The 24176-nt window shown below is 46.4% G+C and overlaps 2 protein-coding genes across 4 annotated transcripts in view; one reads left to right on the forward strand and one right to left on the reverse strand.

The window, feature by feature from the left end:
• GATB (glutamyl-tRNA amidotransferase subunit B) overlaps positions 1–24176 on the forward strand; it is a 162840-nt gene that overhangs the window by 62575 nt on the left and 76089 nt on the right. The window contains exon 14 of one of the 3 annotated variants that reach the window (XR_008445053.1): positions 725–3119. The exons of the other annotated variants lie outside the window; for them this stretch is intronic. The gene's annotated coding sequence lies outside the window, so the exon portion shown is untranslated. Of the gene's footprint in view, positions 1–724; positions 3120–24176 lie in introns of those variants that run through there. 3 annotated transcript variants of the gene reach the window in all.
• The window catches only part of FHIP1A (FHF complex subunit HOOK interacting protein 1A), a 135365-nt gene continuing 114317 nt past the window's right edge, over positions 3129–24176 (reverse strand). Inside the window, exons 8-12 of the mRNA XM_054029544.1 lie at positions 22979–23166; positions 21414–22454; positions 15830–16008; positions 15411–15549; positions 3129–5014 (exon numbers count right to left, since the gene is read on the reverse strand). Coding sequence (XP_053885519.1) covers positions 4764–5014; positions 15411–15549; positions 15830–16008; positions 21414–22454; positions 22979–23166 — 1798 coding nt within the window. The 3' untranslated portion in view covers positions 3129–4763. The remainder of the gene's footprint in view (positions 5015–15410; positions 15550–15829; positions 16009–21413; positions 22455–22978; positions 23167–24176) is intronic.

Genomic DNA, 24176 nt, shown 5'->3' on the forward strand with positions numbered 1-24176 from the left:
AATGAAGTTATAAAGTAAATACGTACCATAGCAATCTTAGGGTTTTGTGATGGCACCTATCACCACATTACTTGAAATCTAAAAACACATTAACAAGGAGTAATTTTTACCCTCCCTTCTATATTTTTATTTTTACAGTAATGGTCCTTGACGCAGGGCCACTATGACTTTTTTTCTGCTTGTGACAAACAAGAGTAATACAAATTTCAGGTCTGTCTGTATTTCACACTGAAGTGAGTACCACACTGCCAGCCTGTGTTGTTTTACCTTAGTTTTTGGTAATTGATGTCATCTTCTATCTAATGTGTTTCTATTGCTAAAGCCCAAAAGGTGCAACCAAGGACATCTTGTAATGACCTAAATCAAATTTAGACAGTGACAGCATGACACTACTGTATTGTGCCAGAATTAGCATGGGTAAAAGTGCTACATTACTTGCAATTGTAGCTGAGGTCTAAATATTACAAATGTAAGAATTGCAGCCTTCATAAAAACTGTAGGCATGACATAGTAATTTCAGTCAGTACGGCACAGTAAATTGCTTATTAAATCAAGCTGCCCTCAAAGAGGAACTATGTTATAATCAATGTATAAAAGAAGATTTGCACAGTAAGCAGTAATGACTTTGTAGCTCTGGCTACAATTCAAAGTAATACAGTAAAAGGCGTGACATCATTTAACTGCACCAAATAAGACTGCTCTTTTTTTCCCTCTCCCATTCTAGAGATTTTTTTTTTTTTTAATGCTTGTGAAAGGTGCTGAATTGACAACACTGGAGAATGAAGTCCTCTGTTTATCCAGAGGCATGCCAGCACAGGCAATGGCAGTGCACGCTTCAGCCTTGTAATGGAAGACCTACCGCTAGCAGTAGAAGGGCAGCTTGAATGTAAACCCTCGTTCTGTGCTGAACATGCCAGTTGTTTTCCCTAGGGAGTGGGCAGAAAGCTCTCACTGCATATACGCCAAGGAGCTGTCAAATCCTTTTAGCCACTATTGCCCAGGTTGGAACTGGTGAAATCTAGGTGTAAGTGTGTTATTACCTACCCACCCTTTTCCCCCTGAAAACCTGTGTCTTTACCCAAGTTTTAAAAACAAACCAGTTTTGTTAAATGGATCAATCTTACCTGTCTGTCTTTAACACAAAAAGATTATCCAACTAGGTAGCATTCACCCAACAGGCATAATGACACTAAGTGAATGCATTCCGCTTTCACCACAGGATGTGACAAACCCCGATGAAATATTAAATACTAAAAGCAATTGGTGAACAGCAGATACTTTGAAGGACTGTATCTAAGTGTACTAAAAGAAGGGCAACCTTTTTAATAAAAAAAAACTAACCCTCCTCGGGTCTGATTTTCCTCCTCACCACCAGTCTAACAGAGATCAGAATCAGGCCTTGATTTCTGTTCCAGATCAGTCCAATTTGAAAGAAGCAGCATATTAAACAGCATTCGGATGAAGGACTTCCACAAGAAAGGATTATTAATCTGAGGCTCTGATAATGAAACAACCACCCTTTTCATGCTAAATTACATGTAGTTTGCTCTACACATTGATGGTAGGAAGAACCAATATCATAGTTCGTTTTTTCTCAGGATGCTGGAGGTTATGGTTCTGTAATTCAGCCCTCACTGAAACCCTGCCTATGCTAGCTCAGACCAGAAGTCCTATAATGTATATTGAATCTTTATTTGGACAGTTTAGAGTTTGAGTATAAACTGACCAAACATATGCTATTTCCTTTGTATATCTCAAAAATTGAGGAATCAGTTGCCAAATTTACAAGTCCATAATATGGTCTCTCCTTTTAGATAGGTGACAGACAGTTTTCATTTGTTTAAAGCATACCTTGTGCACATACAGTGGAATGACTTGTCAGTAAGAATTCCTCTGCACACTGTAGGTTTTTTAAAGCTCACTAATGTGGTAGGCTGGAATAACTCCTTTGGAACCATTACAGTTTACTAGGTCAAAACCAGAAAACTTAGATCTAGTTTGCACAGTCCACATTTTAAGGTCTCCATCTACCTTTGTCTTCAGAACAGACTATTGTAACGAGTAAGCACATTTAAAATGAAACCACTCCTAAACAGTTCACAAAAAAGTTAAAATCAGACCATTAACTTAATGGGGTGAATTTGTTTGGTAACCTTTAACAGTTTAAAAATGTGGATGGTTTCTTGGGAGTAAATCCCCACTTGGTTATGACTCATTGAAGTTTGCTTATTTTAGTATTACGTGTATTTAGTCCATTTTAAAGCACACACATCAGCTTCTTGCTAGAAGGTAGTGGCTGTGCTTTGAAGACATGGGAACAGGTTAGATCAGTGCTTAAGGAGTTCAGCAGCCACTGACCCAGCCCAGATTAGGCTGGAGCACTGTGGTAAGTGATGCTTCGCCATCTCTCTCTTCCCCTGAGGGCTAATCTATGAGAGAACAGGCATGAACCACAGTTCTAAGGTGAGGGGTGTGAGAGTGAAGAACCTACCAGCTGCTAGGAGAAGGAAAGGGACCTGAGGCTGGTGGTTGGCCATGGCTCCAGCAGCAATGGAATCAGTAGAGGAATTCTCTCATTCCTAAATTAAATGAGTTTTAAAAACAAAAGGCAATCTAATGGGTGCTGAGGGGAGCAGCTGCAAGGAGGCTAGAGGGTGGTTTGGTGGAATTGCATCTGACAGGTAAAGAGTTGCATGGAGCAGAAGCAACAGAAAAGAAAGTGACCTGTGGGCCTGAGCACAAAGGGCTGAGCGGCGGCAGTCAAGGCTGTGAGGGAAGGAAGCTGGTGGTCAGATACCACAGAATTGAGTACATTACAGATACCTAGACAGACAAGTGATGGCAGGCCCAGGGAAGTATTTGCAGGTGGCAATCTCTACAGATCTACTTTAGGACTTTTAGTGTCTCCTACAGACAGGACTTAATGTAGTCAGGCACTACGGTACCTCTCCCTGCTATGGATGATGGGTGCACTTTTCAAACCACCTATGGGTATGTCTATACTGGAATAAAAGACCCGTGGCTGGCCTGGGGCAGCTGACTCAGGCTTGGGCTGTGGGACTAAAAAATGTTGTCTAGACATTCGGGCTCAAACGGGAGCCTGGACTCTGGGACCCTTCCCCCCCCCCCCCCCCCCCGAGCCAGAGCTCAGGCTTAACTTAAAGCCCAAACATCTACACAGCAACTTTGTAAGCCTGCAGCCCAAGCCTCGGCCAGCTGCAAGTGTTTAACTACTATGTAGACATACCCCCTGTGACCAAGTTAATGGGACTTCAGCTCCTAAGTCACTTAGGTACTTTACAAAATTTTACCTGATCTTTCTTTTTATAGGCTTTTCATTTACATTCCTTAAGTGGAGATAACATGTTTGAAATTGGGGAAGTTATAAAATGGGGCTTTTCAGTATTGGGGAATTATAACCAGCAGCATAACAAAAACTGCTTTAATATCATTCTTACCTCCAGTTTCCAGTGCTTTTGGGTTGTTTTAGTTTCCTTGAAGTAGAAAGGGGAAGCATTAAGGCTTTCATGAACTGAGCCCCCATTCACGTAGAGCAAAGTATAGCACTGGAAGCACAATTATGCCACTAAGAGTAAGACGAAATGCAGCGGTGATGCACCAATTCATCATGTTTGGGTTCTTCTAATGAACCTCATTACTCACAGAAGAGAATTTTCTTAAGCAGTTAGTCACTAGCAAACAGTTTTCAGTTATCCCTGTTACTTTTTCCTCTCCAACTACTGTACATTCCTCCCCATTACCCTGAAAGTGCAATATTAGGCAAAGCTAGCACATAACTTAAAAATAAATAACTAGTTTCTCTTTACATGTAGCCATTTTGTTTTTCCTTAACCAAAATGACATTTAAAAAAAATTAAAACCCCTTTTCAGAGGCAAGCTGTCCTTTTTCATAAAAAGCAGTACTTAACGGAGTCGCCCTTTTAACACTACTGAAAGATACTGAATACTTTTCTTCAGCTTATCAATAGAAGAACACAAACAAATTTCTTCTACAAATTTGTTAGACCTTGCATAGAAACATTTCGCTTTGTACTTTGTGCAAATCTTACTAAATAAGGCTTGCTTGAGATTTTAGGTAGCACTATAATAATTATCAAAGAACGCTGAGAAACTGCAAGGAAAATTCCAAGCAGTCTGCAGTCTACATCCACTTATACATTTCATTTGACTTCAAAAGATCAACAGCTGAGAGCTGCAGATTTGTATGCAACATAAGGCAATACGGTATGTGTTGGGTACAGCACCTGCTTTCAGCTAGTCATGCACTTAGAACACATGAGACCACTTGGATTCACAACCCCAGCCATTGGTAAAGGGGATTTCAGAGATGGGACTGTAGACTCCCCTTTTAAAAATAAAGCAAACAACACCCTCCCTCCCCCCAAAATCTTGGCCTTTAACACAGAAGGCTTATTTGACCAATTTTGTGCAGTTTTCAGATATATTTACATATCAGATATTTCTCCCACTGGGCAACCCACTTTTCTAGACCAGAATTGAAAACTGGAGCATTGAGGTAAAGGAAGTTGTGTAGATGCACAACGGAAGAGGGGTACACATTTGAAATAACAGAGCCCCTCAGGAATCTATCATATTAGTATGTTGCACAGTTGGAAGTCATAAGGCCCAATATAAAGGTAACAGATCAAGTATTGTCAGGAAGTATCAAAGTAGAACTTTCTTTTGTAAGCAGCTTTGCATTTAAAAATCTAATTCTATTAGGAAAAAAAATCTTAATGACACTAGTAATAATCGTCAACATCACCCGGTATTTTGTAACCCAGGATGGAATGTTCCTGTGCAAGAGCTGCTAGCTCCTTCAGAAACTCTGGGAAAAGGGCAGCTGCAAGCACGGCATTCCTCACAGGCAAGGGAATGCCAGGAAGAGCCGTTACTCTCTTTGCTCTGTGTCCCAAGAAAGGCTGGAGCAGGGTTTGGGAAGCTTCAGAAAGATTTCTTCCTTTCCCTGTGCTGCTGCTGTGCTGGATGTTCTCTAAATCCAGGAAGAAAAAAAGAATCAGTTTTGACCAGTAAACAAACCTAATTTAAACTGCAAGCTACAGTACCGTGGAATGCATGCTAGAGAATGCATTCACTCCACGACTGGTATCTAATGCAATATTTTTTACACACCGTGTGACCCAAAAGAGAATTATCAAGGCTCAGATAGGCATGTGGGGTTATTCCCCACCCCCACTCCCCATGTGCTCCTTTTTTTCTTTAGCAACCTGGTTACTGCCAGTGGGAAGAAACAACATGTATGTGAAGGCAGAGTAATGGAAAGGAACATATATGAAGGTACCGTTAAAAAGGGAAATCAGAGTTATTTGCACTTTATGGGTGGAAAACACTTTCCCAAAGTATAATTTAAAATATTACAGCCTTGCACTAGTCTACTCCCCTGCTTACCTGGCATTAGTATTTATTTTTGTTTTGGACAGACAAGTAAAATATGTTTCCCCATCATCACCCTGGAAAGGCAGCTGAGTGGATTTTGGCCCTGGGCAGGTAAATTTTCATGACAACTCTGCAAAGCTCAAACCCATTATTTAAGAAATACTATGAGGTTTCAGTTTTTTCTGCAGCTGTGACCCTCTCTGAGCTTTCTCCATGGAGGCTACCATCTTCCTGTGAACAGGCAGGAAATAAATTTTAAAAATAAATGAGACCACCACACATTCTCCATTATCTAGACACCTATATAGTCTGCTCTCACAGAGCTTGTTCCAGGATTGGGAACAAGATTAGTCTCTTATTCAAAGTAATACAAAATTTTAAAATTTTGTAAGCTAAAAAGGCAGCAGCACTTAAATTTCAACCCCAGTTGGAACTACATTTTAATTAAGTGACATTCAATGAAATGGAAAGGCCACAAACTCAAAATGTGTAAGAATTACTTTATTTGTTACACGATAAATAATTAGCCTGTGGAATTCTTGCCTCAAAAAGTTATTGAGGTTAAGAGCTTAATAGGATTCAAAATGTAATTGGTCATTTGTATGACCACTAAGAATGTCCACTGTTATATTAGACAGAATTTAAAAAAAGTAAGGATTAAACCTACATGCTACAGGGCATAAACTAACCACTGCATGATATGGTTAGGAGGAAACTTCCCTTAAAGTATGGGCAGGTTATTCTATAGTTTTCCACTATTTAGGTTATATGCACCTTCCTCTGAAAGATCTGATGCCAGCCAACTACTGTTAGAGACAGGATATGGGATTAGATGGGCCACTAGTCTGATGCACCATGGCATTTCCTCTGTTCCATATTTCTCCATCCTTGTTTCCCCTTCCTCAGTTTATGGACGTTAGTGTATATCCTTCCGATACTTGGATAAAATTTTCATCTCTTAGCAATAATTTGGTAAAGCTATACTTTTTCTAGTTCTAGTTAATCATAACTCTCGCCCTCCAGACTCTTTAGTCACTTGTGTTGTTCTCTGGGTTTCTCCCAACTAGGGCTGGTCGGGAACCAGAATTTCTGTTCTGCAGGAAATCCTAACATTTTTGAAAAACAAAAAGCAAGCATTTTGAAATTGCCTGCAAAATAAAAATTCAAAAAAAGTAGTCTTAATAGCCATCAAAATGTTTTGTTTTGACTTTTATATTATATTATATTAAAACATGAATTATCTTTTATATACATATTAAATATATTTCATATTTAAATATAATTAAAAGCAAAAAGCCTAAACATTTGATTTTTTTCCTGTTTCATCCAAATAGACCCATTTCTGCAAAATATTTCAATGAAAAAAGACGGTTACTCACTGTAACTGTTGTTCTTCGAGATGTGTTGCTCATATCCATTCCATTAGGTGTGCGCGCGCCGCGTGCACGATCGTCGGAAGATTTTTACCCTAGCAACACCGGCGGGTCGGCTGTGGAGCCCCCTAGAGTGGCGCCTTCATGGCGCTGAATATATACCCCAGCCGACCCGGCGCCCCCTCAGTTCCTTCTTGCCGGCTACTCCGACAGTGGGGACGGGGGGCGGGTTTGGAATGGATATGAGCAACACATCTCGAAGAACAACAGTTACAACGGTGAGTAACCGTCTTTTCTTCTTCGAGTGCTTGCTCATATCCATTCCATTAGGTGACTCCCAAGCCCAACTTAGGTGGTGGGGTCGGAGTGAGACATTGCTGTGTGCAAAACCGCTGATCCGAAAGCAGCATCGTCTCTGGACTGCTGCACTAGTGCATAGTGAGCTGTAAATGTGTGGACTGATGACCAAACCGCTGCTCTACAAATGTCCTGAATCGGAACTTGTGCCAGGAAAGCCGTCGAGGAAGCCTGGGCCCTCGTGGAGTGAGCGGTGAGGTGCGGTGCTGAGACACCTGCCAGGTCATAGCAAGTCCGGATGCAAGACGTAATCCAGGAGGATAGGCGTTGTGAGGAGACCGGTGAGCCTTTCATTCGGTCGGCCACTGCAACGAAGAGTTGCGTCGTCTTTCTAAAGTGCTTTGTGCGGTCAATATAGAAGGCCAGGGCCCTTCGTACGTCCAGGGAATGCAAACGTTGATCCTGGCGAGTGGCATGTGGTTTGGGATGAAAGACCGGGAGAAAGATGTCCTGGTTGATATGAAAAGGAGAAACCACCTTAGGGAGAAAGGCAGGATGTGGACGAAGCTGCACTTTATCCTTATGGAAAACTGTATAAGGGGGCTCGGATGTAAGCGCCCTGAGTTCAGAAACGCGCCTTGCTGAGGTGATGGCTACAAGGAAGGCTGTCTTCCAGGATAGGTACAAAAGAGAACAGGTGGCCAGTGGCTCGAATGGAGGACCTGTGAGCTTGGAGAGAACCAGGTTGAGGTCCCACGTCTGAACGGGCTGACGTTGTTGTGGGTACATCCGGTCTAAGCCCTTGAGGAATCTAACGACCATCGGGTTAGAGAATACCGAGGACGCGAGTTCCCCTGGGTGAAAGGCCGATATAGCGGCCAGGTGAACTCTAATTGAAGATATCGCCAACCCCTGCTGTTTTAGGGAGAGGAGATATTCCAAAATGAGAGGAATGGGTGCCTGCAACGGGGACATGGCTCGTTGTTCGCACCAACAGGAGAACCGCTTCCACTTGGCCAGGTACGTGGTGCGTGTTGAGGGCTTCCTACTGCTCAGCAGAATCTGTTGGACAGAGTGCGAGCATTGCTGCTCTGCCTGGGTGAACCATGGAGCAGCCACGCCGTGAGGTGGAGTGATTGGAGGTCGGGGTGACGCAACCGGCCGTGGTCCTGAGAGATGAGATCCGGATCCAACGGAAGCGGGATCGGTGTCTGAACCGAGAGCCCCAACAGTGTGGTGTACCAATGTTGTCTTGGCCATGCAGGAGCGATCAGAATTACCTGTGCCTGGTCTCTGCGCAGTTTGAGCAGTACCTTGTGGACCAGAGGAAACGGAGGGAAGGCATAAAACAGGTGGTCTTTCCAGGGAAGCAGAAAGGCGTCCGAGAGGGAGCCCGGAGCTCGACCTTGTAGGGAGCAGAACACGTGGCACTTCCTGTTGTCTCGAGATGCAAACAGGTCTATCTGGGGAAACCCCCACCTCTGGAAGATGGAATGTATAATGTCCGGACGGATAGACCACTCGTGCGTTTGGAAGGACCTGCTGAGTCGGTCCGCTAGAGTGTTCTGGACTCCAGGGAGGAACGATGCCGTGAGATGGATTGAGTGGGCGATGCAGAAGTCCCACAGGCGAATGGCCTCTTGGCATAGAATTGACGAACGTGCTCCTCCTTGCTTGTTGATGTAGAACATGGCCGTGGTGTTGTCGATGAGAACTAACACACAGCGGCCACGTAGGAGATTGAGGAATGCCTGGCACGCCAGGCGTACCGCCATCAGTTCCCGAACATTGATGTGTAGGGCTAACTGGGATGCAGTCCACAGGCCCTGGGTATGGTGTTCGTTGAGATGGGCGCCCCACCCCAGAGATGACGCGTCTGTGACCAGGTGCAGGGAGGGTTGTGGGGCGTGAAATGGCATCCCCTCGCAGACTACAGTGTGATCTAGCCACCAGGTGAGGGAGGCCAGGACCGAGTCCGGGACCGTGACCACCATGTTCAGGCTGTCCCGATGTGGACGGTATATTGATGACACCCAGGTTTGAAGCGGGCGAAGTCGAAGTCTGGCATGCCTGGTTACGTACGTGCAGGAAGCCATGTGACCCAGCAGGGTAAGGCACGACCTCACCGTGGTAGTTGGGAAGGCCTTGAGCCCTTGAATGAGGTTCGTGATGGTGCCAAATCGGTTGTCTGGCAGGATGGCTTGTGCACGTCTGGAGTCTAGAACTGCGCCGATGAATTCTATTCTCTGGGTAGGTTCTAGAGTGGATTTGTCCTTGTTGAGTAGGATGCCCAACTTGTTGAATGTGTGCACTATTCTGTGGACGTGAGCGTGAACTTGCTCCTTGGTGCGACCGCGCACCAGCCAGTCGTCTAGGTACGGGAACACCTGTATCCCTTGCCGACGAAGGTACGCTGCCACGACAGCCATACACCCTTGGGGCCGAGGATAGGCCGAAGGGAAGGACTGTAAATTGGTAGTGCACCGTGTTTACCACGAATCGCAGGAAGCGTCTGTGAGGTGGGTAAATTGAGATGTGAAAGTATGCGTCTTTCATGTCGAGGGCGGCGAACCAGTCTCCAGGATCGAGGGAAGGGATAATGGCCCCCAAAGAGACCATGCGGAACTTCAACTTTACTACGAATTTGTTGAGTCCGCGCAAGTCCAAGATGGGCCGCAGACCTCCTTTGGACTTGGGGATCAGGAAGTAACGGGAATAAAATCCCCTGCCCCTTAAGTCTATCGGAACCTCCTCTATGGCCCCCATGGCCAGGAGCGTAGAAACCTCCTGTATAAGAAGTTGCTCGTGAGAAGGGTCCCTGAAGAGGGACGGGGAAAGGGGGTGGGAGGGGGGGATAGAAGAAAACTGGATAGCGTATCCCCTCTCCACCGTGCGGAGGACCCAACGGTCCGAAGTTATAAGGGACCAAGCACGGTGGAAGTGGGAGAGGCGATCCCGAAAGGAGGGAGCTGGATCCTGGGGGATGACTGGGGCGCCGTCCTCGACCGCACCTTCAAAAGTTCTGTCTAGGACCTGAAGGTGGTCTTGGTGGCCCTTGGTTCTGACCGGGTTGAGGGCCAGCCCATCTTCTCCTACCACCTCGCCCTCGCCTTCTGGCAGGGTCCTGTCTCTGACGAGGTGGAGGGGGGTAAAAACGTTGAGGCTGCGGCCTAAATGGTCTGCGCTGGGGACCCGCAACATGCATCCCCAAGGAGCGCATGATTGTCCTGGAGTCTTTGAGGCTCTGCAATCGAGAGTCCGTCTTCTCCGAGAACAGCCCCTGTCCTTCAAAGGGCAAATCCTGTAGGGTCTGCTGTAATTCAGGGGGCAAACCCGAAACTTGGAGCCAGGAGGTCCTGCGCATAGCGATACCTGCGGCCAGGGTCCTTGCGGCCGAGTCCGCTATGTCCAGGGAGGCCTGTAAGGAGGTCCGAGCCACCTTCTTACCCTCCTCAACCATGGCTCCAAACTCTTCCCTGGACTCTTGGGGAATCAACTCCTTAAACTTCCCCATAGAGTTCCAGGAGTTGAAATTGTAGCGGCTCAGTAGCGCCTGTTGATTCGCCGCTCTAAGTTGTAGCCCTCCGGCTGAGTAAACCTTACGGCCAAACAGATCAAGCCGCTTAGCCTCTTTTGATTTTGGCGCTGCAGCCTGCTGGCCGTGGCGCTCTCGTGCATTCACTGATTCCACCACCAGTGAACACGGTTGGGGGTGTGTGTACAAGTACCCATAGTCCTTAGATGGGACAAAGTATTTCCTTTCCACCCCTCTCGCTGTAGGTGGAATGGAGGCAGGAGTCTGCCATATCGTATCCGCGTTCGTTTGGATCGTGCGGATCAAGGGTAACGCCACCCTCGATGGGGCATCCGATCCAAGGATATTCACGATCGGGTCGTGCACCTCCACTATCTCCTCCGTCTGCAGGTCCATATTACGGGCCATCCTGCGCAGGAGATCCTGGTGAGCCCGAAGATCTATCGGAGGGGGACCCGTGCATGAAGTGCCCGCCACTGCCTCATCCGGAGAGGAGGAGGAGGACGCCTCCGGTGGTAGTGGATCCAAGGGGGGGTCCCGGTCCCCCTGGTCTTGGGTCGGAGCGTCACCTGCACTTGGGTCCACGGTGTCGGGTGGTGTGGACACAGAAGCCTCCATGCCTCCAGGCGGAGGCCGAGAGATGGTGGATTCTGGGGCCCTTCTGACCGAGTGACCCGAGCGAGAGGTCGATGGTAATGAAGCCCCTTGCTCCTGGTGATACGCCCACGGGGTCCAAAACGACCAGTGAGATGGTCCATGAGAGTGGTCCTCTGCCCTCTCCTGCCAATGGCCCAAGTCTCGTTCCTCGGCCTGCCCCTGAGGGGGGTATGCCGATCTCGACAGGTCCTCCGAGGAGCGAGACGCCGATCTTGACGACCATGGCGGTGCCGCGAAAGATGAAACGATCCCCGTGGTCTGCGGTGCCGCACGGTGCCGGTCCGGAGATGATCTATCTCTGTGCGGTGCCGGCGATCGGTGCCGGGACCGCGACCGGTGCCGATGACCTCGTCGGTGCCGGGAGTCAGATCTGGACCTCGACGAGGACCTAGAGTATGCCCGGTGCCGGGAGCGGCCTCTCGACGTCGAGCGTGGCGGTGCCGAGAACTACATCTCGACGTTGATCGGTGCCGATGATCATAGCGGTGCCAAGACGTAGACCGGTGCCGCGACGAAGATCTTGGCCGCGAGTACGACCGGTGCCGAGACGATATTCGGTGCCGGGACTGCGAGCGGCGTGGGGACCTGCTTCGGGACCTGGATCGGCGCCGAGGTTCCAGCCCTTGTGATGGAGGGCGCATCAAGGCAGGTTTCCCTCTTGACTGTACCGGGCGAGTCAACGGTACAGTCGGTGCCGGTGGTTGAGGCGGTGCCGGCTCCGTGAGAGCTATCAAGTCTCTCGCCGCCGCGAAGGTCTCTGGAGTCGACGGGAGACACTGTATCACCGCCGGCCTCGGTGGAGACGCTATTTGTACCGGACTCGACGGCCTCGGCGCCGGAGTCGACGGTGCTGGAGGCGCCTGTTTCCGTTGCTCCACCGGCGGACGCGGCTCTACCCCCGGCACTGGGGGAGCCGGCGTCTTCGGCACGGACGTCCCCGTCTTATGGGCTTTTTTATGCCCTGGGGATAATGACCGGCGCCGCGGCACTTGCTGTGTTTGCGGTGCCGACGAGGTCCGGTGCCGGGGAGGCTTGTCTGACGCCACTCGCGTGGTCGTCATAGCCGGTGCCGCCGGGGCACTGCGCACCGAAGTGCTAGGCGTCGGAGTCTGGCCCGTGGAAGGAGTGTCCGGGCTAAGTGCCGCCTCCATTAGGAGTTGCCTGAGCCGAAAGTCCCGCTCCTTCTTGGTTCTTGGTTTGAAGGCCTTACAGATCTTGCATTTGTCTGTTTGGTGGGACTCTCCCAGGCACTTCAAACAGGAGTCGTGCGGGTCGCTCGTTGGCATAGGCTTAGCGCAGGAGGCGCACTGCTTGAAGCCGGGAGCGTTGGGCATGAGCCCGGGCCCGCGGCCGGGGGAGAAAGGGGGAGACGACCCCCTTAACCCCCTGAACTACAATAACAACTATAACAACTTTAAAACTATTTAACTATAAACACTAGAACTACAACTATAACTATAACTTTGAATGACTAAGTAAGCTAGGGAGAGTGGAGGACAGCTATGCCGCGCTCCACAGTTCCAACGACCGTCAGGGGCGGTAAGAAGGAACTGAGGGGGCGCCGGGTCGGCTGGGGTATATATTCAGCGCCATGAAGGCGCCACTCTAGGGGGCTCCACAGCCGACCCGCCGGTGTTGCTAGGGTAAAAATCTTCCGACGATCGTGCACGCGGCGCGCGCACACCTAATGGAATGGATATGAGCAAGCACTCGAAGAAGAACTGTATTTTTCAATGGAAATCTGTTCTGTCAAATTTTTCATCCAGTTCTGCTCTCAATTTCCATTTTTCTGGAATTTAGGTGCACAGAACTGTACACAGTATAGAATCTTACAGCATAGAGACTGAAAAGGTCTAATATTCTAGATGTGTTTTTTTTTTTTACCAGGGACACAGGTAGAGTGTGTGTCACTTATCTGGTTAATAACCTGATGCCTCTACATATGCAATCTCAAATCAAATAGACTTTTCACTTCACCATATACTATTTCAGTATAAGCAGAGATGTAAATTTTCCGTCATTCCTAGAACTCTTACAGCATTATTGCGATCCAAATAGATCTCCTCTCTTGAACACTTATGTTTTGAATTAGTTTTCACCAATGGGATGAGTTTGTTTTTCAATTTTAAATCCTGTAGGAGGTCAACTATATTCAGTAATGCAGGAAGAATCAGGAAAGATTGTGTTTGCAGTTATACATCACTTTCACTTTTCAACTTTAAAAGGGAATCTAGGAGAAAGTTTTGTTCCCTAAGACTGGATTTTCATTTTAGCTTCCTGCAATAATCTCAAAGTCCAACCATATTTTATTTGCCAATACTGTCGCAGTTTCAACTTTACATTTCTTAATCAATATAATGATGTGGTGTGTTGGTGGACTAGGGAGGCAACTTGCCCTAAGAATTACTGTTCGATTGCTGGCATCGCTAGGATGGCTGAGAGCCAAAACTGCCGATAGTTTAGTCTCTAAGCATTAGGCAAGAGGCTCATTCTTTACAGGGGCTGCCACAGGGCAAGAGAAAATGTTACAGGCCAGTGACTGAGCAGCCTCTGCTTCAGATTCCAGGATAATGACCCCAATGAAGGGACTCGGCAAACATTGAAGCCCACAAATATGCTGATGTAAAACAGGAAAATATAAATAAATGCCAAAATCAGAGACTGTTTTATGAAGCAGTTTCACTGGGTCTGAATAGCTACAACAGAGAGCTTTGAAGCATAACACTTATAAGAGGGATGAAGTTATGTTAGGAATGCATTATACAAAGATCTTATTGACAGTACCTTAAAAAAAAAAATGGTAAGGCTCTCATCTACTGTTCTTGGAACCTGGCTTCTAAACCCCACTGGTCTCTGTGATAAACATCTCATTTACAGCATGCATCTTCCACAGACCAATGCTTCAAGAAGTAGCCTGAGAGAGGCTATGATTCTGCAGAGTATGCATACTGGGAATGGTAGAAGCTGACACCATGCTGATTAGAATTGAGGAAAATTATTAAGTCCCTCAGAAAAAAGCAATTAAATAAGCATTTTTAAAACATCTCCCTTGCTTCCTACACACCAATGAAAAGCCAAACAAAAAATCTGGTATAGGGACAGTGGGCTACTCATTCCAAATGATTGATGATAATGATTCAATAAATAGAATCTCTTGAACCCCGTTCTGTTGCCAACTAGTGCCATGCTATCTCTATGGTTACTAGTCTCAGCAGAGCCTATGCATTCCCATCATATGTGAAAGCAAGGTTTTAATGGAAGCTTGGAGCCTAGTGCTGACTACTCAGCAGCAATTCTAGAACCTGGCATCTGAAGTTCTGAACTCTGACTACAATGTGAGGCCCTGACCCCATCAGCTGCTGGAGGAATTTTATCATTTAGAAAAGAGAATTCTACATTTTAAATTTATTATTTGACACTGTACGAAACATTAATGATTGACAGCCCATTGAAAATAGGTGTAGCACACAGCATGCCTGAGAAGCAGCAGATGCTAGAAAAGTCAGCTGGAGTGGGAACGCTGTGCCCTGGGGTGGCACCAACTCACCCCCCACCTTTGATGTGACCCTCCTAGTACTTCATTTCATTTTCAACTTATTTCCATTTAAAAGGGCATAATCAAAATTTTCTGGCTCATATTTATCTTCCTTAAAGATATTCTAGTCCAGCCTATAAGGTTTTATCTACTAGAATTCCACAATGAATTTATTTCTGCAACTGCTCTCTCCAAGAATTACCAAAAAAGAGTGGATGCACTGCTCAATATGAGACTAAACATAAAATGAGGTAGTGCACACATACAACCCCTCCCAATAAACCACGTACTCGGCCAGTATGACAGCAAGTCATGCTAAGACCTTATTCTGTTACTCTTTCAGAAATAAGTTTTCATGTGCTAAAATAAAACACTAAGAATTTCCAGATGGGAGACAATTTCAAGGTGCATCCACATATTGTGGCCTAAAAACTTAGGATTGTCCCTTTAAAGTTACAGAGATATAGAAATACCTTTGGCTGGTGATATGCATAATACCCTCCTCCTGTTTTTATCTTTCTGTGGGAAATAGGGCAGATAACCAGCAAGTCAGTGTTTTAGATCATATACCACTGTGAAAGTGGTTGATATTTACCTTTGGTTAGTAACTCTGGAGCCACATCAGACATGTCCGCTCGGAAAAGCAAGTACTGCTGGGCCTGTATAAGAAGACCTGAAAAATCTTTTTGGATGGATGCAAACTGCTCTATTTTATTTTTCACAGATGCCAGCACCTGCCAAAATAAGAATGGTAATTTTTTAATACTATCCTTGCAATTATGGCCTGAAACCTCAGTCTCTCTCTTTCCAAATTAGAGACTGTTACAATTCCAGTTGGGTAGTTAATTTCCAGCTCCTTGCACTGGCACAGTTAAAACATCAAACTAAACAGAGAGGTCCTGAAACAGGTAGGGGAAAGCAAATGCACAGCAACAAACTGAAAAACAGGTAAACAAGGCACTAGAATTATTGGCAAAACTTGCAGGGAGCATGAAATAAGCATTGATGAAGTACCTGATATAATGACCGTACGCTAGGCTGCAATACAATGTTGGTATTGAGCAGAAAAGAACGAAGAAGCGGTTGTGGGTAACTGGCCAGCTGAGTAATAATCCCAATGAGCAGCAAGTTAACATGCAAGGAATTCTCCAACATATTCTCCAGCTTTGACAGCACTACGCTGATAAATGGCCCTACAGGAAAAACAAAATCCTAAAATCAGGGGAATAAGCATTTGAAAAGGAATTTAAATCTCCATATCTGACTAAATCAGACTTCCCACATGCCAATTAAAAGCCAACAGGAAAAAAAGGTCTGAACAGAGAGGATGCAGCTTTGAATATATTTAATCTCGTTAACTCTATCATGAGCAGGGACACTGACTGGTTAGCCAGTCAGTTGACATTCAAAGTATATTAAGCATGCATAAGTATTCTACCTCATATGTGCCAATAAAGATTTAATCCAGCATGTTATGTTCTATGGATCTACTCCCATTGAAGTTACTCGGAGTCCTGCCAAAGATTTCAGATGAAGCAGGGTCAGGCTACTTATTACGATTTTATAAAGACAGTCCCGATTTTTGGGGTTTTTTCTTATATATGCACCTATTACCTGTCCCGATTTTTCACACTTGCTATCTGGTCATCTTACCGTTCTAGCTTAATTCTACAGAAGGACTAGACAGAGTAAATTATGGGTAGGTTTCTCACATTATCATAATACATAGTGATATTTTAGTGGGACTATGAAAATGCTGTTTCAAAACATAAAAAACCAACCCTGGACTAATTTGTATAACAACACAAACATTTTCTACACCGCAAAAATTCACACAAAGTGGGGAAGCCATAAAAATAGGCTATTGGTAGATGCAGGCTTTATCAGATTAATGTCACTTCTAAATAATAGTGTTGGTTTTTGTACACATTTTACAGTATAGCCACTAAAATACAGAACTATTTACAATCAAAGTACATATCCGTCATCGTAAGCCTGGCAAAGACTTTGCCAATATGAACATGAGTTAAGCAAATGAAAATGGATTCGTACATACTGCTAGCTGATAAAGCAGGTATGTAGCTGGAGACAGTAAAGAGACCAACAGAAAACAATCTATAAAAGTTACTTAAATATAAGGTTCAGCCCTGATCCAATTCTGGTTCCTCTGCACAACTCCCACAGTGTGAGAATACTGGAAAGCCAGCAAACTCTCTCCACATAGGGATCCTTGACATGGGGGAATCCCTGGGTGGCACAAAGCATAGCCAACTTCTATGCTACCTCCTGTGACACCTGCCATAGGAGGCATGGCTGGGGGAAAGAACGTAACTGGGGTAACCACTCCAGCAAGCTCCTGCTGGCAAGCCATCCCCTTCAATGTCCTGGATAGCTAGGTCCAGTTTACAGCAGCTGTGTGGGGCTGTTCTAAACTATGCTGGAGCCAAACCATCAAGGAACCAAACCACAAATAACTACTTTGCAGCTCCACCCATCAGGCCACAGGGCATGGCTGAGGATCAAAGCCCATTTTGGTTTAGAACTACTGCTACTATGGATGCACAGTATGGCTGGGTCTACACTAGCTCTCTTCTAAAACACGTCCCACTACTGATATTGGTACAGTCCCACTGAGGAGAGCGCAAGTGGAAGTACTAGTGTAGACAAGGGTGCAGGTGACTATTGGCTTTTAACTATCATGTCACCCAACTCTAATTCACATGACAGTGGTTAAGGGACAGAGTAGCCACCTCCCCAGGTCTGGCCAATTAGTTGACCAGCAACAGTCGCAATAAGAAGTTGCAGCCCTGGCAGAAGGGAGTGGCTGCAAGAGAGGCTAAAGACTATTCTGTGTCAGCAGCAAACTGGCAGGAAGCTGCCCAAGGAGCTAGACCACAAATTCTGTGAAGACTGGGATGAGACTGCTGGGGAAACCCCACAGCCTGGATGTGCTTCCCTAGGGTGCTGCTACAAAGCCTGGGAGGACTATGACATAAGGATTTGAGGACAGTGGGATCTGAGCTGCAATGTCTCTACCACCATTGGTGCCAACTTTCTCGGGCGCTGGTGGGTGCTCGTGCCTCCCCTGTCCCTAACCCCGCCCTGACTCTCCTTTCCCCGCCCCGACTCCACCCTTTCCCTGCCCCGCCCAAACTCCAACCCCTTCCCCAAAGTCTCCACCCCCTCCCTGCCCCTACTGGATCCCTTCCCCAAATCACTGTCCCAGTCCCGCCTCTTCCCCCAGTGCGCCACATTCCCCCTCCTGCCGTGCAAAACAGCTGTTTCGTGGCACAAGCACTGGAAGGGACGGGGGAGAAGCAGGACGTGGCAGCGCTCTTGCAGAGGAGGTGGAGGTGAGCGGAGCAGGAGCTGGGGTTCACACCTCAGCAAAAGGCCAGTGTACTTCTACGCAGCTCAAGGACAAGCGAGAAGGCTGAGCCACTTCACAGCTGGTTAAAACACCAGTGACTAATTTGGATCCTGTCTACATTTGCAATACCACCAATGGAGGTGTCTTGCAATATTTTGCTGAGATACATAAAGAGCCTTCACCCAACGTTGCCTGCCTGGGATACATAAAAAGCCCTCATCCAGCACTGCCTGCACTATCTGATCATCCTGCCCCTTCCTCCTCTTATGGTGGCATTCTCAATGTACTGCTGGGACACTCCCCTCCCGACCACCCCCCTGACCCCGTGCAATGAAGGCAGCTGTGTAAGAGGTTCCAAAAGAAGGTGTATCGAGGCTAACAATTCCAAGTCAGCCTTGGGATCTGAGCAGCAAAGGCTGAAGCCAGGCACTTACAGCAACAACTGAGAACCACCTCATAAGACTTGACCAGAATACATAGGTGGTCTCTGTCATCTGAACAAATCAGGAAAAATAAAAGGCCCTCCAAAACCATACTAGAGCAACAATCAGAGCAGCTCAGCAGGTAGTTATAAGCTTCAAAAGGAGCAACACAAACTAATTAGAAGAATTTTTTTAATTTTACACCTGGTCCAATGCATGTGCCTGGAGATATGGGGGACCTACCCATAATAAAAGTTTATTTGCCACATATTTCTATTACTGACATTTCCTGGTTTGGGGGGCATGGAGGTAGATAGGTTTGTGTTTAATGATCTTATACTGCAAATAAATGCTAAAGGAACAGCCACCATTTTCTAAACTAAGGGTCCAGCATCAGTGCCACATCCACGTAATAGCGTCTTTATTTAGGTACAAGTCATATAGTGGAGCAGCATGCCTACACACTGGTGGGATTTTACTGGTGGTGGGAGACTTAGTTTGGACATTTAATTCTGTAGAACAAAGCTCCTTCCTCTAATAGCGCCCATAACACTAAGTTGACACCCTCAAATTAGAGCCCTAGACCAATACATAATGTAATACTGGATCCAAATTATATGCAAAACACTTTTTCTGTATAGTAACACAGAGATGGCTGAAATGTCATTTGTTTGAGTGATAGCATAACCCCCATTGCAAAGTCAACTTTGCCAATGTCTTCCCCACTCATCACCAGCTAGAAAACCATTTGAAATAGAGTGAAGAGACAAAGAGAGAGAAACGTGGCTTGGGAAGGGTAGTAGCAAAGCGTTGTTTGAAAGGAAGTGAAAGGGAAGAAGAGGACTTGACACAGACAGAAAGGGATGTTGCCAAAGTATCCGAACTACGTTTGACAGGGAATGACAGGAGACTGACAGAGCCGGATGTGACCTAGGGACATGAGGGGAGCTTTTGAGTGCCCGGTACAGCGAACTCATCACAGCAATAGTGGCAAATGCACTTGAAAACCAAGTTGCCTTCCTCAAATACTTAAAGACTGAACACCAGGCCTGCTGGCCATATTTCAAAGGCTGCATTTCAATTACTAAAAGATTAATGTATCCCCTGAGTTATTTAAAGTCAGCCCTTACAGACTTTGCTGTGGGTAAGCACGCCTGAATACATTGTGTCCTCCCAATGATTAGATATAATTCTGTGGCCAAATTTCACTGGATGCCTGGCACAAGAGAAAAACATAACAGTGAGGGTGCCATTGGCATTTGAAAAGCAAGATGCCTAGACCGGCTTGCAAAGAGGTGCATGCAAAAATGACAATAGCGCTGCCACCTGGTGGCAGAGCAGTCTATCACTTTTCTGTTGTGTTGCATATGCTGCTGTATAGGTAGCAAAGCAGTTGCAGAAATGGGACATTTTAAGTGCACTTATTGTATTAGGTCAGATAGTCCAACCACTCACAATGGCAGGATTGTTCCCTGGAATGATGTGGTTAGGACAGCTGTTTGGTGCTGTCTTGTTCTAAATTTTTATAACAAACTAAACAAATATGAAGGTCAAAAACTTCAGCCCAAGAACAGCACCACACACTTTAATGGCATAGTTACATTGTATCAAAGTAAATATTAATTTAAAAGTACCATAATAAGTTACTGTTATTCATGTTTCCCCTCTGTCCTTCATATTGGTTAACACCTCTCTCCTGTGCTGATTGACTGTTGTTCCAACCTCTCCTGCCATCTTTCTCATGGCCACCAATGCCCTCTCCTTTCCTGTCTATTTCAGTGTCGCTAATCTCCTTCTACCATGACCCCATTAAAAGGGTTTTTAAAACAAACCAGTAATCATGGAATTACCTAATGTTCACTGCAATCATATTATTCACTCTGCTTGTGCACGTTCCACCCCTTTCCCCAACCTGTTTCCTGTCTTATCTATTTAGATTGTAAGCTCCTCAGTTCAGGGAGTGTCTCTGATTCGATATTTGTACACTGCCAGTTAGAATGGGATCCTGTTCTTGGTTGGCTCTGATAAACCGTAATAAACATGGTAAACAGGGCCGGCTCCAGGCACCAGCAAACCAAGCAGGTGCTTAGGGCGGCACATTTTCAGGGGCGGCATTCCAGCCAGCCTCTTTTTTTGGGGGCGCCCTGGGGCCACTGTGGTTTGTGTCTGGGAGCAGCAACCGCACCTTATGGCTGGGCGGGCTCTGAGTGTGGGACACTCGGGCTGGGGGCCACCCCTCAGGGCGCACAGAGGCGCCTGCAAGTGCTTCAGGGCGGCTGCCCCCCAGCGCTGCAGCTGGGGCTGGGCAAAGTGGCCAGAGTTGCCCAGGGACTGCGGCAGGGTGGCCAGGAGCAGCAGCAGGAGCGGGCCATAGAGGGCGGGGTGCTCCGTGCGAGGCCCGCGTCCTGCTCTCCGGGGCTCTGGTTCCTCTGGGGCTGCCCTGCCCCGGCTCCTCTGCCCCCTGCCAGGACGGTCCCCCGGCTCTGTCCTCCCCGGTCCCGGATGGCCCTGGAGGCAGGAGCCCCGGCTGGAGGGACCCTGGGCTGAGGCGCAGCCCAGGAGCCCGGCTGCTTACCCCGACCCTGCCAGCGCTGGACCGGCTGGAGACGGGGGGTGGGAGTGGGCGGAGTCAGCACTGGTGAGGGGAGAGCCCAGAGTCGGGGCGGCAGAGAGTGCGGGTGGGGGGAGAACCCATGGCTGGGGTGGGGGGCAGCTAAAATTTTTTTTGCTTGGGGCGGCAAAAAACCTAGAGACAGCCCTGATGGTAAAAACACCAAAAAGAATTTAATTAATGAGGAAATTCCACCTGTAAATGCAGCATTCTGGCTCCTTGCAGGATGGTTGGAAAACGTATCCTCCTTTGGCCCAAATGGAGACAGTGTACTTTCTGTAGAGGGTGTTTCCACTGAAAAATTTTCAAAGTCCTCCTCCTCTTCTACGGGAGATACAGGATCAGGTGTCAGCAATTTCTGCTCCTCCAAGCCTGTTGTGTTAGAATCCAGTTCTTCAATAATTTTTTCATATTGTGCAATGAATTCTTCACTATCTGGGCTCAGCAGCCTCACATTTGAGTTTTGATCTGCTTCTGGAGGAGAGAGTTTCAGCTCTAAGTCTGGTTGTGGGTCTGTTTCAACAGCTTTCTGGTTTATTTGTTCCTTTGTATCCTGAGGCAAACCAGAATTTTTCCTATTGTGTTCCTTTAAATCGGTGTCTGGATGCGAGTTTTTCAAAGACCTCTTAATGGGCTGGCTTTGAATTGTGTTTTGAGATTCAGTTGCTGTACTTAAAGTTTCCTCCTTGGAATTGTCATCATCCTGAGCATCCTTTTGGGCACATAACCTGTAAACCATGACATCATCCTGAAAATCTGATTCTTCTATGTAAGACCCTTTGACAAGCATGATTGCATTCTTCTTCATCTCTTGAATGTGCTTTGGTGGCTCTGCAGGCAGTTGTCTCTCTACAGTCCCTAGATCATCATAAGGCTGGGGTGAGCTCACATCAGACCCAGGAGAAATCCCTGTGTCGTAGCTGTCATCCCATTCCAGCTCCAACTGTATCTTCTCTCCCAGTGGAGTAATTTGAGAGGAGCTGCCGTTACTGGAAGTTCGCTGCTGGAGTTGGAACATAGGATGCTCCACATTTTTACTGTTCTCCTCTGCCAGCGTTTGGATAAAGGTGTCTGGGTCAGGGTCTTCCCCATTGTATGGGGCAGACCAAACCCGGCAGTCTTTCATGCAGTGGAGAATGATGGCTTCAGCTTCCCACAGGTACTGCAGGTAACTGATGTCCACAGCTCTTCCGTATTTCACAATGCACATGGATTCGCAATAGCCTATGCAAGAACCTGAGATAAAACAAGAGTATTCACAATATGATAAAAAAATCAAACTGAAGTCCCTACAGTAATGCAAGGCAGCTGCTAAGAAGGGCAGGAAGATACTTTTGCCTCAAGCACCCAAAGGGGATGGGTAACCAAGGCACAGAAATTAAGAGATTTGCTTGTGGCTGCTCATGGCTGTGTCTAAAATCCGGAGTCAGCATTAGAATTCAGGAATTCTGAGAGACCAGCCTGGAGCCCAATCCATCAGACCACACTGCCCCTCCAGTAGCATAAGATGTAGCCACATCTTCACACGTTTTTGTGACTGTACATCCAACGTGGATATTCTTTCAAATACAGATTTGATAGAGCTCCCATGTGGGAGTGATTAAATGCCGGCCCTCTCCAATCCAGACTAATTACATATTGTTTGTGAAATATTAATGGTTAATATCAAATATGTGAATTTACTGTGTTCACTTTCCCACCCTATGCTGAGGATATTCCAAACCAAACCCTTCACAGCACAGTGCACACCCAATGTTTACCTGCACCGGGTGTGGCCTTTGTCCATAAAATGTAATCTTTTGCTTGGTTTTCAACAGTCAGCGTAATCCCAGTAGAGCAGCAGACAGGGGTCAAAGCAAGCAGTTTAGCAGCAGATACTGAATAACAGTCTCTTTCCCTCACAGCCCATCTTTGACTCAACATCATGTGATTACATGGGATCAGATATCTGAAACAACAAAGCCAATCATTACACACCCACAACAACATTCCTTCTATTTTAAGGAGAGTAGCTGTGTGGAAAATTCTCCTCTCACCTTCCCCTTTGCTCAAATTAAAAAACACAATCTGCCAAATTACAGTCATCTCCTTAAGAACATCAAACATGTCAGCTTTCTGGGGTAGGTCTGGAGTCTGATGAGCTACACTGGGCTCCAGTCTAGAGGAGGAAGGGAAGGACAGGCGCTCCTGGGAGGAAATGCCTGTGGGGGTAGTTACAGGAAACCACTAGACCAGGATTGTGTCAGAGCATTGTCCTAAAGGTGGGCAGGGAGGGGCAGTGGAATAGGATGGGCACATGCCAGAGGGCGCCAGTTTGTCTGGCTCTATTCAGGGTGAGTTAGCGAGGAAGGGTTGGAGAGCCCAGTCCACAGAAAGAGCCAGCACATAAATACAAGTTGAGACAGTGCATGTCTCTAACTTGGTAATATTGTTGGGAAGAATCAACATATAAAGCTCTTGGGCAGAGGAGGGATTATGGAAGGACGAGGAGCAGACATAGCACATACTTGCATTCTGTTTCTTAGAGTGATTTAGGGGTTAACTAGATTGGTGTTTTGTCATTTAAAGTAAATCAGTGTTTAATAACAAGCGACTCCTCAAATAAATAACACAATACAAAAATAAATGTAGCACTCACCTCTGTTAAAGTCAGTGGAGGAATCCTACCAACTCTGAGTTTCCCACAGTTATATAATGATCTGGTTTAGTCCCTACTAACGTACCCACATACACCAGCAAGGACTGGATGAGATCCCAGTGTAATTTGTAGTGGAGGGAGGGGAAAGAGACACAGAGACAGCTAGCACCCCTGGATTTCCCATTGAGTTACTGATTAGGTCATTGTTAATACATCTAAGATTAATTACCAGTGACCTGATTTGATCCAATCTAATCTAACTCTTAACAGACATGCCAGCCACACTTATTACAATAACAACATAAAAAGAATAAAGAAAA

This window comes from Malaclemys terrapin, chromosome 5, assembly GCF_027887155.1.
Source record: "Malaclemys terrapin pileata isolate rMalTer1 chromosome 5, rMalTer1.hap1, whole genome shotgun sequence".
In the NCBI taxonomy this organism is placed as follows: Eukaryota; Metazoa; Chordata; order Testudines; family Emydidae; genus Malaclemys; species Malaclemys terrapin.